At 37.7% G+C, this 18440-nt stretch overlaps 1 protein-coding gene across 1 annotated transcript in view; it reads left to right on the forward strand.

Moving 5' to 3' along the window:
- FANK1 (fibronectin type III and ankyrin repeat domains 1) overlaps positions 1-18440 on the forward strand; it is a 56722-nt gene that overhangs the window by 29389 nt on the left and 8893 nt on the right. Inside the window, exons 3-7 of the mRNA XM_087725975.1 lie at positions 129-253; positions 2690-2771; positions 5374-5448; positions 7675-7740; positions 12139-12304. Of these exons, the coding sequence (XP_087582101.1) occupies positions 129-253; positions 2690-2771; positions 5374-5448; positions 7675-7740; positions 12139-12304 (514 nt within the window). The remainder of the gene's footprint in view (positions 1-128; positions 254-2689; positions 2772-5373; positions 5449-7674; positions 7741-12138; positions 12305-18440) is intronic.

Here is an 18440-nt window from a genome sequence, read left to right on the forward strand (position 1 = left end):
TTTTCTTCAGCAGCATTGACATTTACAGGTATTATATTGCTGAAATTTGTAGAGAATTATCTTTAAATATGAATTATTGTCTAAAATTTTAGAAAGTAATTAGAAAAACTAAATTACTTCTTTTTTAGGGGATATGCCCGACAGCATGTTGTGGAAGGTCTTGAACCTAGAACAACGTACAGATTTCGACTTAAAGTCACAGATCCTAAAGGAGAATCTGTTTATAGTTCACCTATTTGTGTAACTACAACAAGTAAGGTCACAATATGTTAATAAAATGTTAAGCAAACAATGTAGAAATATATGCAAAATGAAAACAGCTTTGGAAGGAAAGCAGAAACTCATTCATTAAAATAAAGATATAGTATTGCTCTCATTTAAGCAATTTCCTATTAGAGCTATATTTTACACTTATTTTGTATTTGCCATTCCTTATTATTATTTGATTCTTCTTTATTTTTTTCATATTATTCAAACATTTACTACCCCCCCCCCCAGGGCAAATCAAAAATAAGAAATGTTTATTGGTCCTCTCTATCCAGACTTTCAGCAGTTCCAAGAAAATTCCACAACCATTTGCATTCTGATTCAGGTTGGCCCTGAGGGCGCAAATAACCCCCCCCCCCCCCAAGGAGCCTCAACACTGGAGAGCTAATGACCCACCTTCAGAATGCTAACAAGGAGATGGCTGCATGGAATATAAATCCTTCCATTCCCAGCTTTCAGTCAGAACCGAGGATGCTTCTCAGATGAGAAGCAAAACGTCTTCAAGAAAAACCAAAGCAAATCTAGTTGCCTTTTGCAAAAGCAACTTTGAGACAACCGTGACCTGGATAAGTGAGAATCTCCATGGACATTCTTTCTTATCTTAACTTGTAGCTTGCATGTGAGCGGTTGATGATTTGATCCATAGTCAGTAGCTGGTCCTATCTTTGATGTAAAAATTCGGTCCTCCACCTCAGTCAATTTGATTTGTATTTAGCCCATCTTATGATACCCATGTATAAGAGGCCTTGTCTTGATTGTTTGAAGACAATGTTAGCTGTAAAGAAGCCAGTGGAGTAGAAGAAATTGATAAGGCAGTCTACTTCTTCATTTTAGTTTCCTAAGCCAATTCAGTCTCGAAACCTGCCATGCGCACCATTTTGTTAACTTTTGTCCTGAAGACAATCTCAATAACAATGAAAGAAAGGCCTTTAATTCCTCAGATGTTATCATGGGGTTCTTAGAGACCTCCCAGAGTCTTGTTCTTGATTGATCTTGTTTGGACGGCCATTCATAGGGAACGTAACAGTGATGTTAAATTGCCTTTATCTGTAACCAATCTGCCTAACATTGGACTGGTGGAGCCCCAACTTTTTGGAAATAGTTTGTAACCTTTCCACAGCTGTCTTCAGAAATTCCCTTTGTTTGAGGCATGACGCACTTCCACAACCTGTGTGGTGGAATTCAGACTTCGATAGTGAATAGCCAGAATTCCTTAAATGAGAAGCTCCCATATTCACATCAGATTATCTTCCCATTGATTGAAACACCTGACTCTCATTTCTCCTTCAAATGAACTGATAGTTCTAGAGGTTTGCATATTTTTCTATACGCAAATAAGTAGCATTAGATCATGTCCTTCAGTAAATAAATGAACAATATTGTGTTTTGACTCTTTTGTAACCACTTGTTTATGCTACTCCATACTGTCCTGATCGGGTGCCTCCTGGTTTCAAGCCCTGTTCCTGCTCAATCTTTTCATGCTAGGTCAGGCAGCTTAAACTGAATAAGCTATCTCCTTCCAGCCATACTAGGTTGTCCAGATAACCATACCATTTTTTTGCAGTTTCATTGTGCTGCCCTTTCCCAATTGTCTCATAGTGAATCCCATATTAACAAATTGGAGCCATATTTCTATCTGTAAAGCCTACCCATCTGGATTGATGAGACCCCCATAGCCTGATTAGAATAAGGGTGCATCGTAGCATAACAAAGGACAATTTAAATATTTTAAAAATTGTAATTATCCAGTGCTTTTGTGAACATTATTCATACAACTTTATTAATTTATCCATATTGTAGATAGTTAGGATGGCAAAAAAACATTACTGATTACTTAAGCACTTGACTAACTTTGTTTTTAAATAGTATTGAACCTGACTGATACTTAGATGGAAGTTCATTAGGAAATAGAGATGTTGAGGGCATGAATTGGAAATCAAAAACATTCCAAAAGTAGCATTAGCAAACCACTTCTGTGTTATTGTCAGGAAAACTGAAGGGTTCTATTTATGTAAATATTCAGAGTCTAACTGGACTTGAGAGAGCCTTTACTGTTTTTTACCTAAAGCTCTTAGGAATCTCATGAGATGAAATTTGGGCTAGGCATTTTTTTAGCTCATAATTTCAAAATAATGTTCTTGCATTTTTTGGTAGAAGACTTTGAGGTTATCTTTTAAACAATTCCTTTGTCAATAAAACTGGAACTTTTAAAGATATCCAAATGCTATATTGAAACACATGAAAGTTAAAAACTATATTTGATACTTTTAATGATTGACAATAACACATTGTATGTACGCTTGTATGTATGTATGTATATATGTGTGTATGTGTGTGTGTGTATGTATGTATGTATGTATGTATGTATGTATGTATTTATTTATTTATTTATTTATTTATTAACTTCCTTTCTTTTCTTTAGGTGAACCAATGAGTGGAGAACAGCTCCATCGTGCTGTAAGCAGGAATGATTTAGAGGATGTTGTTATTATTCTTCAAGGAAGGTAAGAAAGGATTCACACTTTATAATACACACACACAGACACAGACACACACACACACACACACACACACACTATATCTATCCATCTTATCTATCTATCTATCTATCTATCTATCTATCTATCTATCTATCTATCTATCTATCTATCTATCTATCTATCTTATGAGTTATCATAAGATAACATGCCAATTGAATATATATGATTTGTATAATGGAACATTCTCATAACATTGGCTTAGATCCAGCAATGTTTCAGGTAATCAAAGACAATGCATCATCAGTAATGTATGCTGATAAGAAAGAGATTCCTCCAATAAAGCAACAAATGAAAAGTTACAGTGGTGTCAGGCTCATCTCCTACAAATGCAAGACTTGGGACTCCCAATTTGAGCATGGTGCAGCTAATGATTAGACTGCTATAAGAGATTAGTAGCCTATATTGCTTCTCAGCCAGTACAGAGATGTCAATAGAGTGTGCAACCTGTGTGTATTAGGAAATGGAGCTGGGTTTCCTCTGAACATTTTAAATGTGTGTAATGATGGAGTTGTAAGTTATGTTAGTGCATAGGAAAGGAATGTCATATGGAAGAGAAGTAGGACAAACATGAACCAGAACACTTATAGCATTGGTGTTATAAGTCTCCTAAATCATTGATCAGTTTTCTGAAAGAGTAGAGATGAGAAGAAAATTGGAGCATAGCGGCACTCTGGGGAAAATATCAAAAAGACCTTATATATCTTCTACTGTGGGAGACAAAGTTATCATAGGCACTGCAATTCAATAGGGGAAGTAGGGAGAAGAGTTCAAAGATCTTAAATAACCAATTCTGTACTACTCTTCATCATGGTAGATGTTTGTTTTTCAAAGAAAAAAAAATCATAGATACTTGTAGCATTAGGCTGAGAGAAGTAGCCTGCATATGTTTTAATACACGCAATACTGTCTGTCATTCACTTCCATGGCATGAAGGAGGGTAGTATATTGCTAAGATCTATCTGTGCTGGTCAATTATCTTCTGGAGATCTGTTTGGTTCTCGATTGCCATTGGGTCTTGCAGTATGTTTTTGCTGTCTGTGCTAAACAATAGTGGCACTTATTTGGAAACAAGTTTAGTGTGGAGTCCCATTCATGCATTATTTCTAGAAGTAATAATTTGAAAATATTTTGACAATTAGTGGTTGGACTTCTGAAAAAAACAGAAAGATTTGTATTTGAATCAACTTGACTTCGAATAAATTTATATAATCCCCACTGGGATTAGTCAATCATAAATGGGAGAAAAATATTGTTCTGAAAGTACTGCATAAATAGTGAGAAATATGTTGAAAAATTAGACTATATCGAAAGAGTTTACATGTCAACATTTATCTCTGAACTCTTTGCATGCAATTATAATATGTCACAGAGAAATCGGACTGACCAGATTCTAAGCTTTTTCTTTCATGAAAGCTGCTGTTGTACTACTGCAACCATTTAGATAATAGTATTTATTGAGCAAGTCTAAACTGTATTGATTGCTCTTGAATCTCTCCTCTGCAGACCAGCACCTTATATAGAACTTTTGAGTATCACTGGATAGCAATTTATGTTCTCTATATATGTATTTATTTATTATTTACTGTGTATATAAGCTGCCTCAATAAACTAGGATGGCAAACAACATAAGTGGTATAAACAATTAAAACCATAATATAAAGTGCAAACAAATACATGTTAAAATTAAATACTCAAAAGGCAAAGGAGATGAATGCTCACTATAATAAGACAAGTTTTCATTTGCTTTGTAATTACAAGAAGGGGAGACCTATCCTTATTTAGAAAGGTAAGATGTTTCAAAAAATGAAGTCCAACACTGAAAAGACCTGTGCCCAGCAACTTTAACATTGATTCCCAGTAAAAGCCAAATTGGTTCCTGAACTCCCAGACATAGGAAGACATATAAATGACCCCTCCTCCCCAAAAGTGCCAGGCTTTGAACTAGCACATCAGCTATGAACAATCCTGGATAGGATTTGCACCTCACAAGGCATTTGCTGGGATCCTCTGTATAAACAGGGCATAATATCTTCGCCTCAGTGTGACTGTGGGGTCCCACATCAAACTGTAGATCACATCATGACTGGCTGTAAGCTGAGGAGATATATCAGTCCAGTCTCTTGATTTTTTTAAAAATATAAATGTTGCTGTTAGATGCGGTTAGATGCCTAGAAATTGATATTTGAACATAGATCCTTTTAACATTTATATTTTATTGTTTTCTACTAATCTAGGTGAAATGTTAATATATGTTAGTAGTCCATATATGATATGCCATACACTAAACAAATATAGACATCAATTACTTAAACTTCTAGCTAGTCTTTCCACCAAGAATTCAAATTACTATTAGTACTCCCTACTTCAATTTCCCCCCACAGCAGTTTTAACAGGACCCCCTGAGGTCCAGTGGCAATTGTACAAAACTATTGAAATGTGTTGAAGAAGTCACTGATTAATACTATTTTTTATTTTATGGTTCAAAAAGCGCAATAACATTACAAAATATTATTCAGGAATGAGATGAATGAAAAACTGTGCAAATAATTATTTTTCCCCTTAAAAGGAAAGCTGTAGTAAATACACTCAATAAACTAGGACTTTCACCATTGATGGTTGCTTCACAAAAAGGATATGGAAGGTATGACATTATATTTCTTAATTTATTTTATTATTCTTAGGTTTCTTTTTAGCATCTGTTCAGAACATCATTATTTTTTTCCAAAACTATTTGAACATAAAATGCTTTCAAAACAAGTCCATGGTGATGGACTTGAAGATTTAACTCCAAAAGATTTATCAGTTCTTTCCCATCATTCTCCATAAGATTATATTAATTTTTCCTTAGTCTTATTTATAAGTATTCAGTATTTAAGTTGTAATTTTTGGAATTTTTTTCTAAATACATGTAACTCTGTGTACATAGAGTAATACTGCTTTCAGTGAGGTGCAGTCAGGGGAGGCAGGGGACGCAGCCAAGGTGGCGCAGTGGTTAAATGCAGCACTGCAGGCTACTGCTAGATCAGCAGGTCAGCGGTTCAAATCTCACCGGCTCAGGGTTGACTCAGCCTTCCATCCTTCCGAGGTGGGTAAAATGAGGACCCAGATTGTTGGGGGCAATATGCTGACTCTCTGTAAACCGCTTAGAGAGGCCTGAAAGGCCTATGAAGCGGTATATAAGTCTACTGCTATTGCTATTGCTGCTATTGCAGGGCCTCACCACTGTGATCATGAAAATAAAAAAAATTGTGAATGACTCTGCTTAGTGCTTAGCTGTTTAAAAAAGCTTCTTAAAAAAGTGCCCTCTGCAGGAGGAGGTGAGAGAACCACGTGCCTCATTTACTCTATCTTTATGATCACTTGAGCAGAGTTAAGCAAGGGTTAAAAGGCGAAAAATTCCTTATGTAGATGAGGCACTTGGTTCTTTCGCCTCCTCCTGTAGAGGGCACTTTTTTAAGAGGCTTTTTTTAAACAGTGAAGCAGAGTCATCCATTGGGGACTCTGGCAGCAGCTAACCTGACTTCAGCAGCTCTTGCCTTTTTCTTTTTACATTTTTTACATTTTCATCATGGCAGACAAGAGGACAGTTGAAATCCTCTGAAACAGCTGGAAAAGGTATGTGGGTCAGAGGGAGGAATTCAAAATTAATGTAATTTGTAAGTAATTGTAATTTGTATTATTGCAAGTAATTGTGTGTGTGTGTTTTACCTGCCTCTGCTGGCACGCGGGCTGGCACTTTATTTTTTATTTTTTAAAGCCCTGCTGCCGCGTCCGCCATAGAGCGGGACACATCCCACACTATGGCGGATGCGACGGCAGGGCTTTGGTGGGGCTTTCGGAAAGGGCTGCAGGGCTTTAAAGGGTGGCAGGGCTTTAAGGTCCCGGCGCCGTGTCCGCCATAGGGACTTTAAAGCCCTTCCGCCGCATCCGCCATAGAGCGGGACACGTCCCGTTCTATGGCGGACGCGGCGGCAGGGTTTCAGCGGTCTTTCGGAAAGGGCTGCAGGGCTTTAAAGGGCGGCAGGGCTTTAAAGTCCCGATGCCGCGTCCGCCATAGAGCAGGACATGTCCCACTCTATGGCGGACGCGGCGCCGGGACTTTATAGCCCTTCTGCTGCATCTGCCATAGAGCTGGACCTCTGCTCTATGACGGATGCGGCGGCAGGGCTTTAAAGTCCCGGTGCCACGTGCACCATAGAGCGGAGCGTGTCCTGCTCTATGGTAGATGCGGCGGCAGGGCTTTGGCGGGGCTTTCGGAAAGGGCTGCAGGACTTTAAAGGGCGGCGGGGCTTTAAAATCCTGGCACCGCGTCCACCATAGAGCGGGAGGTGTCCCGCTCTATGGTGGATGCGGTGCCGGGACTTTAAAGCCCTGCCGCCGCATTCGCCATAGAGCAGGACGTCCGCTCTATGGTGGATGCGGCGCCGGGACTTTAAAGCACAGATCAAATAAAAGTATTATCACTATTATACCACTACAATGATAATCCTCAGTACCTTTTTTCAGTCTTCTGATTTTTATCACTACATCATTGTAATATAGTTAGCAATTGTATATTACAGTATTTTATTGTATATTGAAAATCAGTTGCCTTTTCTTGCTCTATATTGTTTAATCAATTATAGATTAAAATACACTGAACTTATGGTTGCAATGGCTTGTAAATAATATTGTTAGCTTATAAAATAGTGTTAATGAAATTGAGTTGGAAAGTTATTTTTAATTTCATCCACTTCTTACTAAAGGACTCATTAAAATTGGCATCTAAATCTGAAATATATTTTTACAAACTATGGAAGGAAGCTAGTTATGAAAACAATGTAAGGTAAACATGGAAATAATATCAAGCTACTCTTTTATTATCTAGGCTTGTACAGATTTTGGTAGAAAATGGAGCAGATGTGAACCTGAAAAATACCAGTGGAAAAGACAGGTATAAAATTCAATATATGATTACATTAAATGTATTTATTTGTTTGAAAGTAGTAGTTAAATAATTGAGAATATAAGTTAAGCTATCTAAACTGGAAAAAATATTTTACAATGCATAGAAATATTACAAAATACCATATTTTTCGGAGTATAAGACGCACCAAGGTTTTGAAGAGGCAAATTAAAAAAAAAGTTTTTGCACTCTGCAAACCTCCCAACCCCCCCCTTTTTTTTTCAAAAAAAGGGCATGAATAGTCCTTAGGGGGCTTGTAGAGTGTTCTGGAGTGTTGTGAAAACGGGACCATTTTTTGTCAAAAAAAGGGCATTAGGAAGCTTATTGAGTGCTTCTGGGGGGCTGGGTGGGGGGCAGAATTGAGCAAAAACTGGCCATTTTTTGCTTATTTCTGCCCTCCTCAGCCCTCAGGAACTCTCTGAAAGTCTCCTACAAGCTATGCCTGGCCATTTTGATGAAGGGGGCAGGGTTTCAGGAGGCAAGTGTATAAGACGGACCCAGATTTTCAGCCTCTTTTTTGAGGGAAAAAGGTCCGTCTTATACTCCAAAAATACGGTACTTAATAACTGCAGCATCTTTCCAAGCTCACTCAGCTACTTCAGATGTTCAAAGCTATCTCAGCATGTGTGTACATATATTACCAGTTCATTCATTGCCTTTCCTGCAACAGGCTATACGTGCCCAGGCAGACATGCAAAGTCAGCCTGAACAAATCTGCTTTAATTATTCCAAGGGACATGCTTTGTACATGCATACTCTGAAGCATCTTCTTTGAAAGCTTTGTATATCTTGCTACCAATAATATATAAATTTTTAGTAAAGGGTCCCCTCACACTTATGTGCTAGTCGTTCCCAATTCTAGGGGGTGGTGCTCATCTCCATTTCAAAACTGAAGAGCCAGCGCTGTCGGAAGACATCTCCGTGGTCATGTGGCCGGCATGACTAAATGCCAAAGGCACACGGAACGATATTACCTTTCCACCAAAGGTGGTTCCTATTTATCTACTTGCATTTTTACATGCTTTCAAACTGCTAGGTTGGCAGAAGCTAGGACAAGTAACAGGAGCTCACTCCGTTATGTGGTGCTAGGGATTTGAACTGTCGAACTGCCAACCTTTCTGATCAACAAGCTCAGCGTCTTAGTCACTGAGCTACCGCTAATGCAAATTGCATTGAATTCATTCACTCTTGAGGGAGGGAAGCATATCATCCTTCATGGTGCCTTAATTCTTGCTAAATCTACTTGGCAAATGAAAATGTATCCTAGGTAAACAAACATAAGTATCAGGTAGCATTTTATGGCATTGTATAGCTATTTTTACTTCTCATTATTAAATATTAAGTAAAGTAATATTTATTTTTGATTCAATGCCAATCTGATGTTTATAAATATTTAAGCAGATAATATGTAATTAAAGATACACAAAGCAAAGTTCCTGAAAAGTGATGAAAATATGGTCATCTTTTCTGATGAGAGCAACTTTTGCATCTCATTTGGAAACCAAGGACCCAGAGTATGAGGAAGAATGGAGAGGCCAATCAAGCACAGTAATCCCACGGTCATTGAACCAGTTTTTGGTGCTTTTGGCAAAAGTTGCTCTCATCAGAAAAGAGGACTTTGGACCAAGGAGCAACAGTAGTTTGGACCACTGTGCTTCATTAAGTCCAGGGTCAACGCAGCCATCTACCAGGAGATTTTGGAGCACTTCATGCTTCCTTCTGCAGACGAGCTTTATGGGGATGCTGACTTCATTTTCCAGCAGGACTTGACACCTGCCCACACTGCCAAAAGCACCAAAACCTGGTTCAATGACTGTGGGATTATTGTGCTTGATTGGCCAGCAAACTCGCCTGACCTGAGCCCCATAGAGAATCTATGGGGCATTGCCAAGAGAAAGATGAGAGACATGGGACCGAACAATGCAGAAGAGCTGAAGGCCGCTATTGAAGCATCCTGGTCTTCCATAACACCTCAGCAGTGCCACAGGCTGATAGCTTCCATGCCACGCCACATTGGGGCAGTAATTGCTGCAAAAGGGGCCCAAACCAAGTACTGAGTACATATGCATGCTTATACTTTTCAGAGGTCCGATATTGTTCTATGTACAATCCTTGTTTTATTGCTTGCATGTAATATCCTAATTTTCTGAGATGGTGGATTTGGGGTTTTCATGAGCTGTACGCCATAATCATCACAATTATGACAAATCACAGCTCGAACTATCTTGCTTTGCATGTAATGAGTCTTATCCCATATATTAATTTCACCTTTTAAGTTGCATTACTGAAATAAATGAACTTTTGCACGATATTCTAATTTTTCGTGTTTCACCTGTATGAGGAAGTATATAGACCTCTTTCAAGCCAGAGGACAGAAGAGTGAAGACTTGATATATGCCTCTTGAGTTTGAATTGTGTAATGAACATGCTTAATTAACTTTTATCCTCTTTTTTAAATTGCTGATACAGTACATAGTTGGAAAGATAACCTTTCTGCAGTTTTCCCCCAGAGCTGTAGAAAACTAGCTGCAGTCTAGCCTTTATAAATGGATGAGCTCTACAGGCAACCAGACAAACAGCTAAAGCTTCCAAAGGCCCAGCATCCTCCATTTTGTTGCACAAGTTTCTCCAAGTGATTGGTTAACTTTTGGAGATGAAGTTTTTCCCCCACTCCAGTTCAAGGGAAAAACTGCATAAATATCTTTTTTTTGCTCTTCTTGCTTCCCTTCCTCTACTCTTCAGCCTGGAATAGAGATTTGAGAGCGGAGGTGAAGAGTTTAGTTTTAGCACTTAATTGGGGCATGAGAGTGCGCTGGGGTAGATCAACAAGTTCGTTGCTCCCAGATGTTTTTGTTTGGTTTATTGAAGAAACGTGGTTTCCTGGGGAGGGGTTAAGCAAGGAAAGCTCATCCTGAAGTTGCTGTCTTTTATGCAGCAACTTTTTTATGCTTTCCAAAATCTAGCTGGAGGCAGGAAGGCATTGCATCTTCCCAATGGATAGCTGATCGGCCATCAGGAGGCTCAAAGGCTAGGAACTGGTCCTTCTTTTGCCCCAGAAAGGTAGCGCGCCTTGGCAGAACGAAAAGATTGGGTGGGATAAGGATGCCTCTGGATATCAGCATGTCCTTGAAAAACACCAGGGTGTGGTTCTATTAGCCAGGCAATGCAACAATGATTTGAGTGCCTGTGCATACAGTTCTGAGGAAATGTATGAATGCCTGAAGCAAGTCTATAGTGAGTGAGTCTGTGTGTTTGTGTGTGTGTGTGTGTGTAAAAACCTGGATATGTGACTGCACCTATTTTCCAAACAAGCAGATAGAAACTGGATCTTCATTCTCTGAGGGAGTCATTAAACGGTTGCATTTATGGCTCAGAGCATGATGGAACCTGTGATTCCTAGATGGTCTCAAGTGACTACAAAAACATCAATTTTGGCTGTCTAATCACAAAAACCACCTGTTTGAAGTCCAAATGGGCAAACTCTAGATCTTTCTTTATTCCAAACCAAATTTTGCAGTCACATCCAGTTGTTTTTCACTTGTAATACCTCTGCATCCGAGCATTAAAAAAAGGTGGGCTATTGTTCACTCGTCTCATCAGAAGCCCCAATCAGCAATTTTAATTTTTTAATGACATTTGGATTTGGTTTCTGAAGCTTTGCGTCAAGGAGGAAGATAAACTACCTTCTTATATGCCTTCTACCTTCTTTTACATTGAAAGAATTATTTTCTTACATTAGTGTGAAGAGGCAAAGGAACCCGATGTTATAGCAATGTTTAAAAAAGTTATACACTACAAAACATTTCTTGCTGTCTAGCATTTTGGGCTGTAGGAAATTAATTACCCGTTCACTAAGAAAGGAATCAAGATAATAGTCACCAGAAATCCAGACAAAGGATGGCAGTCACAAAAGGTGATAGTCTCATACTTCTACCATCTAATATAGCAATATAGCGTGACCCGACAAATGCACTCTCGACAATAGCACGCCAACAAAACCACAGTGATAAAACCATGACGTTGACAGCGCGCCCACAAAGGCGCGCCGACAAAAGAGCGCCGACAGAAGCGCGATTACGGTTAGGGTTAGGGTTATCTTTAGGGTTAGGTTTAGAGCGCGCTGTTGTCGGTACGCTTCTGTGCTCATTTGTTGGCGCGATTTCAAACTCACGGTTTTCTCCCCGCGGTTTCATCGGCGCGCTTTTGTCGAGCGTGCATATGTTGGTGAACTGCAATATACAAGGTAAAATAATAAATCTTCCATGAAAACTAATATTTAACTAGAAGTGTATGTAGATTAATAGGAGTTACTTAATTATTTAATTTCCACCTCTCAGTAATTCAAAATGAGTGCTTTAGCCTTAATAAATGCTTTTTATTTTACAGCTTAATGATAGCTTGTTACGCTGGTCACCTGGATATTGTCCAGTATCTCAGATCCCAAGGGGCTTCCTGGCTAAGCAGGGATTTTGGTGGATGTACGGCTATGCATTGGGCTACGGACGGAGGGCACTGTGATGTTATTGAATGGATGATCCAGGACGGCTGTGAGGTATTGGAAACATTTGTGTAACTTATGAAAAACAGCATTTTACGTTGTGTTTTCTGATTAATGCATACTTCTTTGCATGAAATACTGAAGAAGGTAAGAGTAATGCTAATCAGTAGATACATGCCTAAAAAAATACATTACAGATAGTCCTTGACTTAAGCATAGCTAGAAGCAGCATTTACATTGCTAGCAAGGCTGTTGATAAATGAGCCATCCCCAATTTTACAACCTCTTTTTGCCATGGTTTTTAACCAAATCAGTGTAGTTGTTTGGTGAATCTGCCATTCCCCATTGACTTTGCTTGTCGGAACTTGGAAGGCAAAATAGCAAGTGGAGGTCGTGTGACCCTGGGATGCTTCAACCATTATGCTGGTTGCCAAGTGCTTGAATGTTGAGGCCATGGCTTTGGGGATACTGCAACAGTCATACATGCAAGGATGATCTTTTGGAAGTCTCTCTTTCAGAGCCATTGTAGCTTCAAACAGTTGCTAAATGTATGGTTGTAAATTGAGGACTATATGTATTTATGGAGGGATGCTTTTATAACAATCTTAATTATTGTAAATGGACTGTATCACACCACTGGATTAATTTTCTTAGTGGAAAACCTGCTGTAACTTTTATTATCATTCATCATTGTTAATATGGGAAAAATAAAAACAACCTTGAAGCTGAGAGGATTGAAATGATGCCTTTACATTTTAATTTAATTTTAATTTAGCCAGAGAAATATAAGGTGATTTGGTTTTCACTTGACTTGAAGCTGCTTGTGCAGTGGAAATATTTGTGTGTTTGTTTGTTTAGTGAATTTATATGCTTCCCATCTCCCTCTACATTGTAGGAAGTTAATACACACCCTTCTCCTAGACGAATGAAATATCCTAGGAAATATTGAAAAGGCGGAGTATTATATTTCCCTGGATAAGAAATTGAGAAACATGTTTTTAAAGACAAAGAATCTCCCTGCAGCTGTCTGCCCCCCCCCCGTCAATGAACCAATAAAGCCTGGGCCAGACTACTCTACATAACAAAGGTAGAATTAGCCTTCTACAGAAGCTCATCACATGGCATCTGGGAACTCAACCAAACTTGGACTCAAAACATAGCCTAGAGAGTTGTCCCTGCATGGCAACATGGGAGTCTGACAACCAATCAGAAAACATTTCTTACACATGAACAGAAAACAGGTGGGACCGAACACAGAGTATAAAAAACCCAGGAACTCCACAGCTGAGTTTTGATCACCATCTATCAGCTGTGACCAGGGGGGCATTTGCCCAGGTTCGCCTGGTGCGCCAGTTGCGGCCCTACCTGAATCGGGAGGCTCTCACGACAGTCACTCGAGCCCTTGTGATCTCGAAGCTGGAATACTGCAACGTGCTCTACATGGGGCTGCCCTTGAAGAGCACCCGGAGACTTCAGCTAGTACAGAACGCGGCCGCGCGAGTGATTGTGGGCGCACCTCGGTTCGCCCACATAACACCTATCCTCCGCGAGCTGCGCTGGCTGCCTGTAGATCTCCGGGTGCAATTCAAGGTCTTACTTACCACCCATAAAGCGCTCCATGGTAGTGGATCTGACTATCTGAGAGACCGCCTTCTGCCAATAACCTCCCTGCGTCCCATCAGATCGCATAGAGCGGGCCTCCTCCGTATTCCATCCGCCAGTCAGTGCCGACTGGCGACCACCCGGAGGAGAGCCTTCTCAGTTGCTGCTCCGACGCTATGGAACAATCTCCCCGTGGAGATTCGTACCCTGACCACAGTCCAGGCCTTCCGTACAGCCCTCAAGATCTGGCTAGCCCGTCAGGCCTGGGGATAAATTTTCTTGCCCCTCCCGAATGCTGAGTGAATGTTGTGTTTTAGTACTTTTTAGTTATTTCACATTTTCTTTTGTATTTTGTCTTTCACCCCCCTGTAAGCCGCCCTGAGTCCCCTCAGGGAAAAGGGCGGCCTATAAATGCTAAATAAAATTAAAAAAAAAATCAAATCAGGAACTCTCAGCAAGCTCTTCTTCTTTTTCTTCATTCAACATCTTGAAGCAGTGATCACCTTTTCCCCCAGGACCTCAAACCATGTGGTCCTGTCCAACATTAAAATCATCTTTCCAAGCAGCCTCCATGTTTCCAGATGGACATTTCTTCCAACTACATTACATTAAATATTAAAAATAAACAGAGATTACATACCGTTAAAAACTAAAACATAAGAGGGTGCTTTCCTACTTTCAACCTTTCTTTACCCCCCCCCCCCTGAAAATCTCTCCAAATCTACAAGTTGTTTCTGCCTAATTTTGCCTTTCCATTAACATTCCTCTTCTAGATCCCAAATCTTCTTTGGACTCTCCCCTCCCCATCCCTAACAGATATTTTTGGAATAGTAGAACACCAGAAGAAAAAAAAAGGAGGAAAATCCATAGATCTAAGGCACTGATACCTCCCATACATTTTAAGACAGAGCATTTATATATATATATAATTTTAATATTGTGAGGCATATTTCAGAAGCTAAAGTTACACTGTTAATAAAATAAAATTCATTTAATTACATAAAAGATGCTTTATCTAACAAAGTTACTTATTTACATAAGTGACTGCTCAGTACTGTTAGGGCGAAGGCTGTAATCTTTTCTCAAGCTGACTTCAAAATAAGCCTCATTAAACTTAATTATGCTTAGTTTTTTAAAGACATCCTTAGGATTGTGATATACATCATAATAACTCCAAATGGATTAAGACTACTATTTTTCCTTTCCTATTACTTTGTGAAAACCTTCATTTGTGTGAAAGGCTTCTTAGATGGAAGAATTATTGTCCTGTTAGCAGTAGTTCATTAAGATAAAAGATCAAAATGGAACAGTGTTTATCTTCTAGCCTTTTTAAACAATATCTTTGAAATCAGGCCTTACAGAGAGCCATTATACCACTAACTCATAGCATTTTATATCAGCTATTTTACAATCATCCTGGTATACCGTTTTTGGAAAAAAATAATTTCAGCATTAAGGATTTTAAAAATAGAATTAATATTACCGTACATTCAAAAACTAAAACTAATACAAACTAAAAAAAATAGAAAATGCAGAAGAAATAGGAAAAAATAAGAATATAATAAAGAAAAATAAATATATATATATATCAAGAAATGACTTCCCTCTTTATCATAAGTATAAACAATTTTAGTAACATATCAACTTCTCATAAAATACGAATGATCTTCCCATATCCCATCTTTGTCTACAAACAAATCCTTAAGGCCTGTCATTCAGTTCAGATCAACCAAAAAAATTATTAAAGGGAGATAGCAACTTATCTATTTTAACCTTGATTAAATATACCAACTTTATATTTCGTTGTTTTACTTCTAATAATCTTAATGTTTAGTTCCTTCAAATAATGTCCTAAGGCTTGATTTCTTTTCATTTTTTCTTTTTACCTTCTCACAAAATTCTTCAAAGCTTTAACATATATCCCTTTTGTAAATATAGAAAAATATTCATGTAACTCTGGGGTTTTTTCCATATGATTTTTTCCATATCATTCTTGTAGTTGTCATTTTTATATCCATTTTCATATTAGTCTCCATCTTGTCCAGTGAAACTATTTCCTCTTCCATAAATTCTTTAAACATATAAAAGCAGACACTCTTAAAATTAACTTCTTGGTCTATTGTTCAAAAAATATCTTTGATTATGTCCAATATTAAAATATTTTGCTCCATTCTGTATTATGAAGTCAAATTTAAGTAATCTTTAATTCCTTCTGATTCTTTCTATTTTCTAATATTCAAACGTTCAGTCTATCATTTTTTAAAGAGAAGTCAAAACAAAAGCATTTTCCCATAGGAAAGATTCTCATAATTAATCGCAAAATCTTATTTCATATCATCTATACCCTTAATCTGTTTGCATCTTTTCAAAATAAAGCTCGAATCACTCTTGCTGTTTATTCCAAAAGAAAAATGTTTAAGTCCTTAAACTTGTATTTCAAACTTATTTTGCTAAGGATTAAAGAAAACATTCAGTACTATAAAACTTGCCAATCCAAAGATTCCTAGTAGCAGAGAAACAGTTAACAAGCAATTTTTAAAGTGATTTGAAAAGGAAGCATGCAAATCCAGTGTCTCCTAGAGTTGTAATCCTGCTGGAGGCTCCTCTTGTGGTTTCCTTGCTAGGAGCAACTCTATGGAATTGTACGTATGGACTATCTCAAATCCTTTCCTTGTCTAGAAAGGAGAGTCTACTAACAGTCTCTTCATTCTGCCTGCACTTGTTGGCTCCACTTTTAGTGGAGCTATCTTCAGTTCACCATTTCTTCCCCAAAAGTCCCTTTCAGCATTAAGGATTAAGGAAATAAATCTGTATTTATTTATTTCTTTGCATGGGGTGGGAGTTCAGATTTAGTTCCAGAAGGGGAAATTCAGTTTTCTTATATCAGTTTGGATACTTTCCCAAAGTGTGTAGGGTTTTCAGCCTTAGAATCTTACTTTTTACAATAGCTGTTGATATTCAATAGCATTTAAGGAAAGACAGGTGCCATTCTTCCAACAAAATATCAGTGGCACCGTAACATCGTATTGTAGTTACTTGACTGCTCTGCGATTATTGTGGGTGATTTTAGAATTAATTTGTTCACAGGTTATGTTTGCATGTTTAGAATTATATTCCTTTTTTCTGTTCTTTTTTCTAGCATTCCCACTATCTTACATGTATATAATGCTAGAAAATGTAAATTGGAATTACATTTAGCATATGAGTTAAAATTTCGCAACATCTAATGTTAATACTTGTATTACAGAGTCACTTTATCGACAGTAATGTAATAGCAGCACTTTGAAGAATGTAATTATACAGATTTCATCCATGCCACATGTTCAAAGATTACAATAAATCTTTTTTAATCTGCTGTGTTCTGTATAAATGAGTCCCCTATTTCATTATTCTTGCCTGTACAAAGTCTACATCTATGGGTAATCTGCTCATAATTAGCAAGCGTAATCGGGTTTTCAATCCATTGAATAAATGCAGCCATACATTTATCTTTCTGATGCTGCAATATCTTTTAGACATAATAACGATATAAAGAATCCATTTATGTTGTCCAGTTATCAATTCCATGTACTAGGTTTATAGTTCAAAATAACAGTATCCTCTGAAAATTTTAGCTTCTGGCACACAGTTATATTTATCTGATCCATTACTTTTTCCCAAATCTTGGTAAGTGTAGGATATTGGAGAAACATATGTTTTAAAGAAACATTATCCTTATTACATCTCCAACAAAATGCTGTTTTTGACAGTCCCTTTCTATACAAATGTAATAGAGATCAATAAATTCTGAATATTATGTTGTTGCTGTTTGTTGTTGTATAACTTACAATTTCAGATCCATTGACAGCCTTGCTATTGAATTTAATATGTTTTCCTGTTGCCTAGATGATATAGGAGCCTTTAGTTCTTTTTTCCACTCATTTCTTAACATCTGCATATTGTATTGATTTATTATAAAAACTAATATGGTTTTAAAGAATTTAAGAAGTTTTTTTTAGCATCTCAGGTGTCTCCACTTCCATCCAATTTTTCCATTTCCCTTCTCCCAATTTCTCCATAAATTTGCAAGGGAAAAAGAGTTAAGCCTTCTTTATTAGCCATACATGCTCTAACTTTCTCAGCGTCCTAATTGTTTCCAGAGATTGAGTTTTAGTATATTTAGATACTAATATTGTCCAACAAAAGGAAGGTTGCCCAAATCGGAAAATTAGTACCAAATGTTCTCTTCGGTATTTGATACTTTACTATAGGTTAGCATGATGATATAGCTCCAGGTTCAGAAAACCAAATCCTCATTAATTGATAATTGCATTTTCTGCAAAGATATTTCATATTGAAGAATATCATAAAAATCTTCTACATTAATAATTTATTTTCTGATAATATTTTCCAGGTACGTAAACTGGAATTCCTCTCAGAATATAAATTAATCTGAGAATAATACTCATTTTGAGAGCATTCATCCTTCTCCAAAGGTTAAAGTTGAATGATAATAATCAGTCTGAAGAAACCTCTTTAGATAATTTATTCATATTGCATGTTACTAAATTATATTCTACATAAACCGTTAAATGTAAGTTAAAAATGT

This window comes from Thamnophis sirtalis, unplaced genomic scaffold (genome assembly GCF_051295495.1).
Source record: "Thamnophis sirtalis isolate CommonGarterSnake01/CBP01778 unplaced genomic scaffold, rThaSir2_p1.2 scaffold_11, whole genome shotgun sequence".
NCBI classification, from domain to species: Eukaryota; Metazoa; Chordata; class Lepidosauria; order Squamata; family Natricidae; genus Thamnophis; species Thamnophis sirtalis.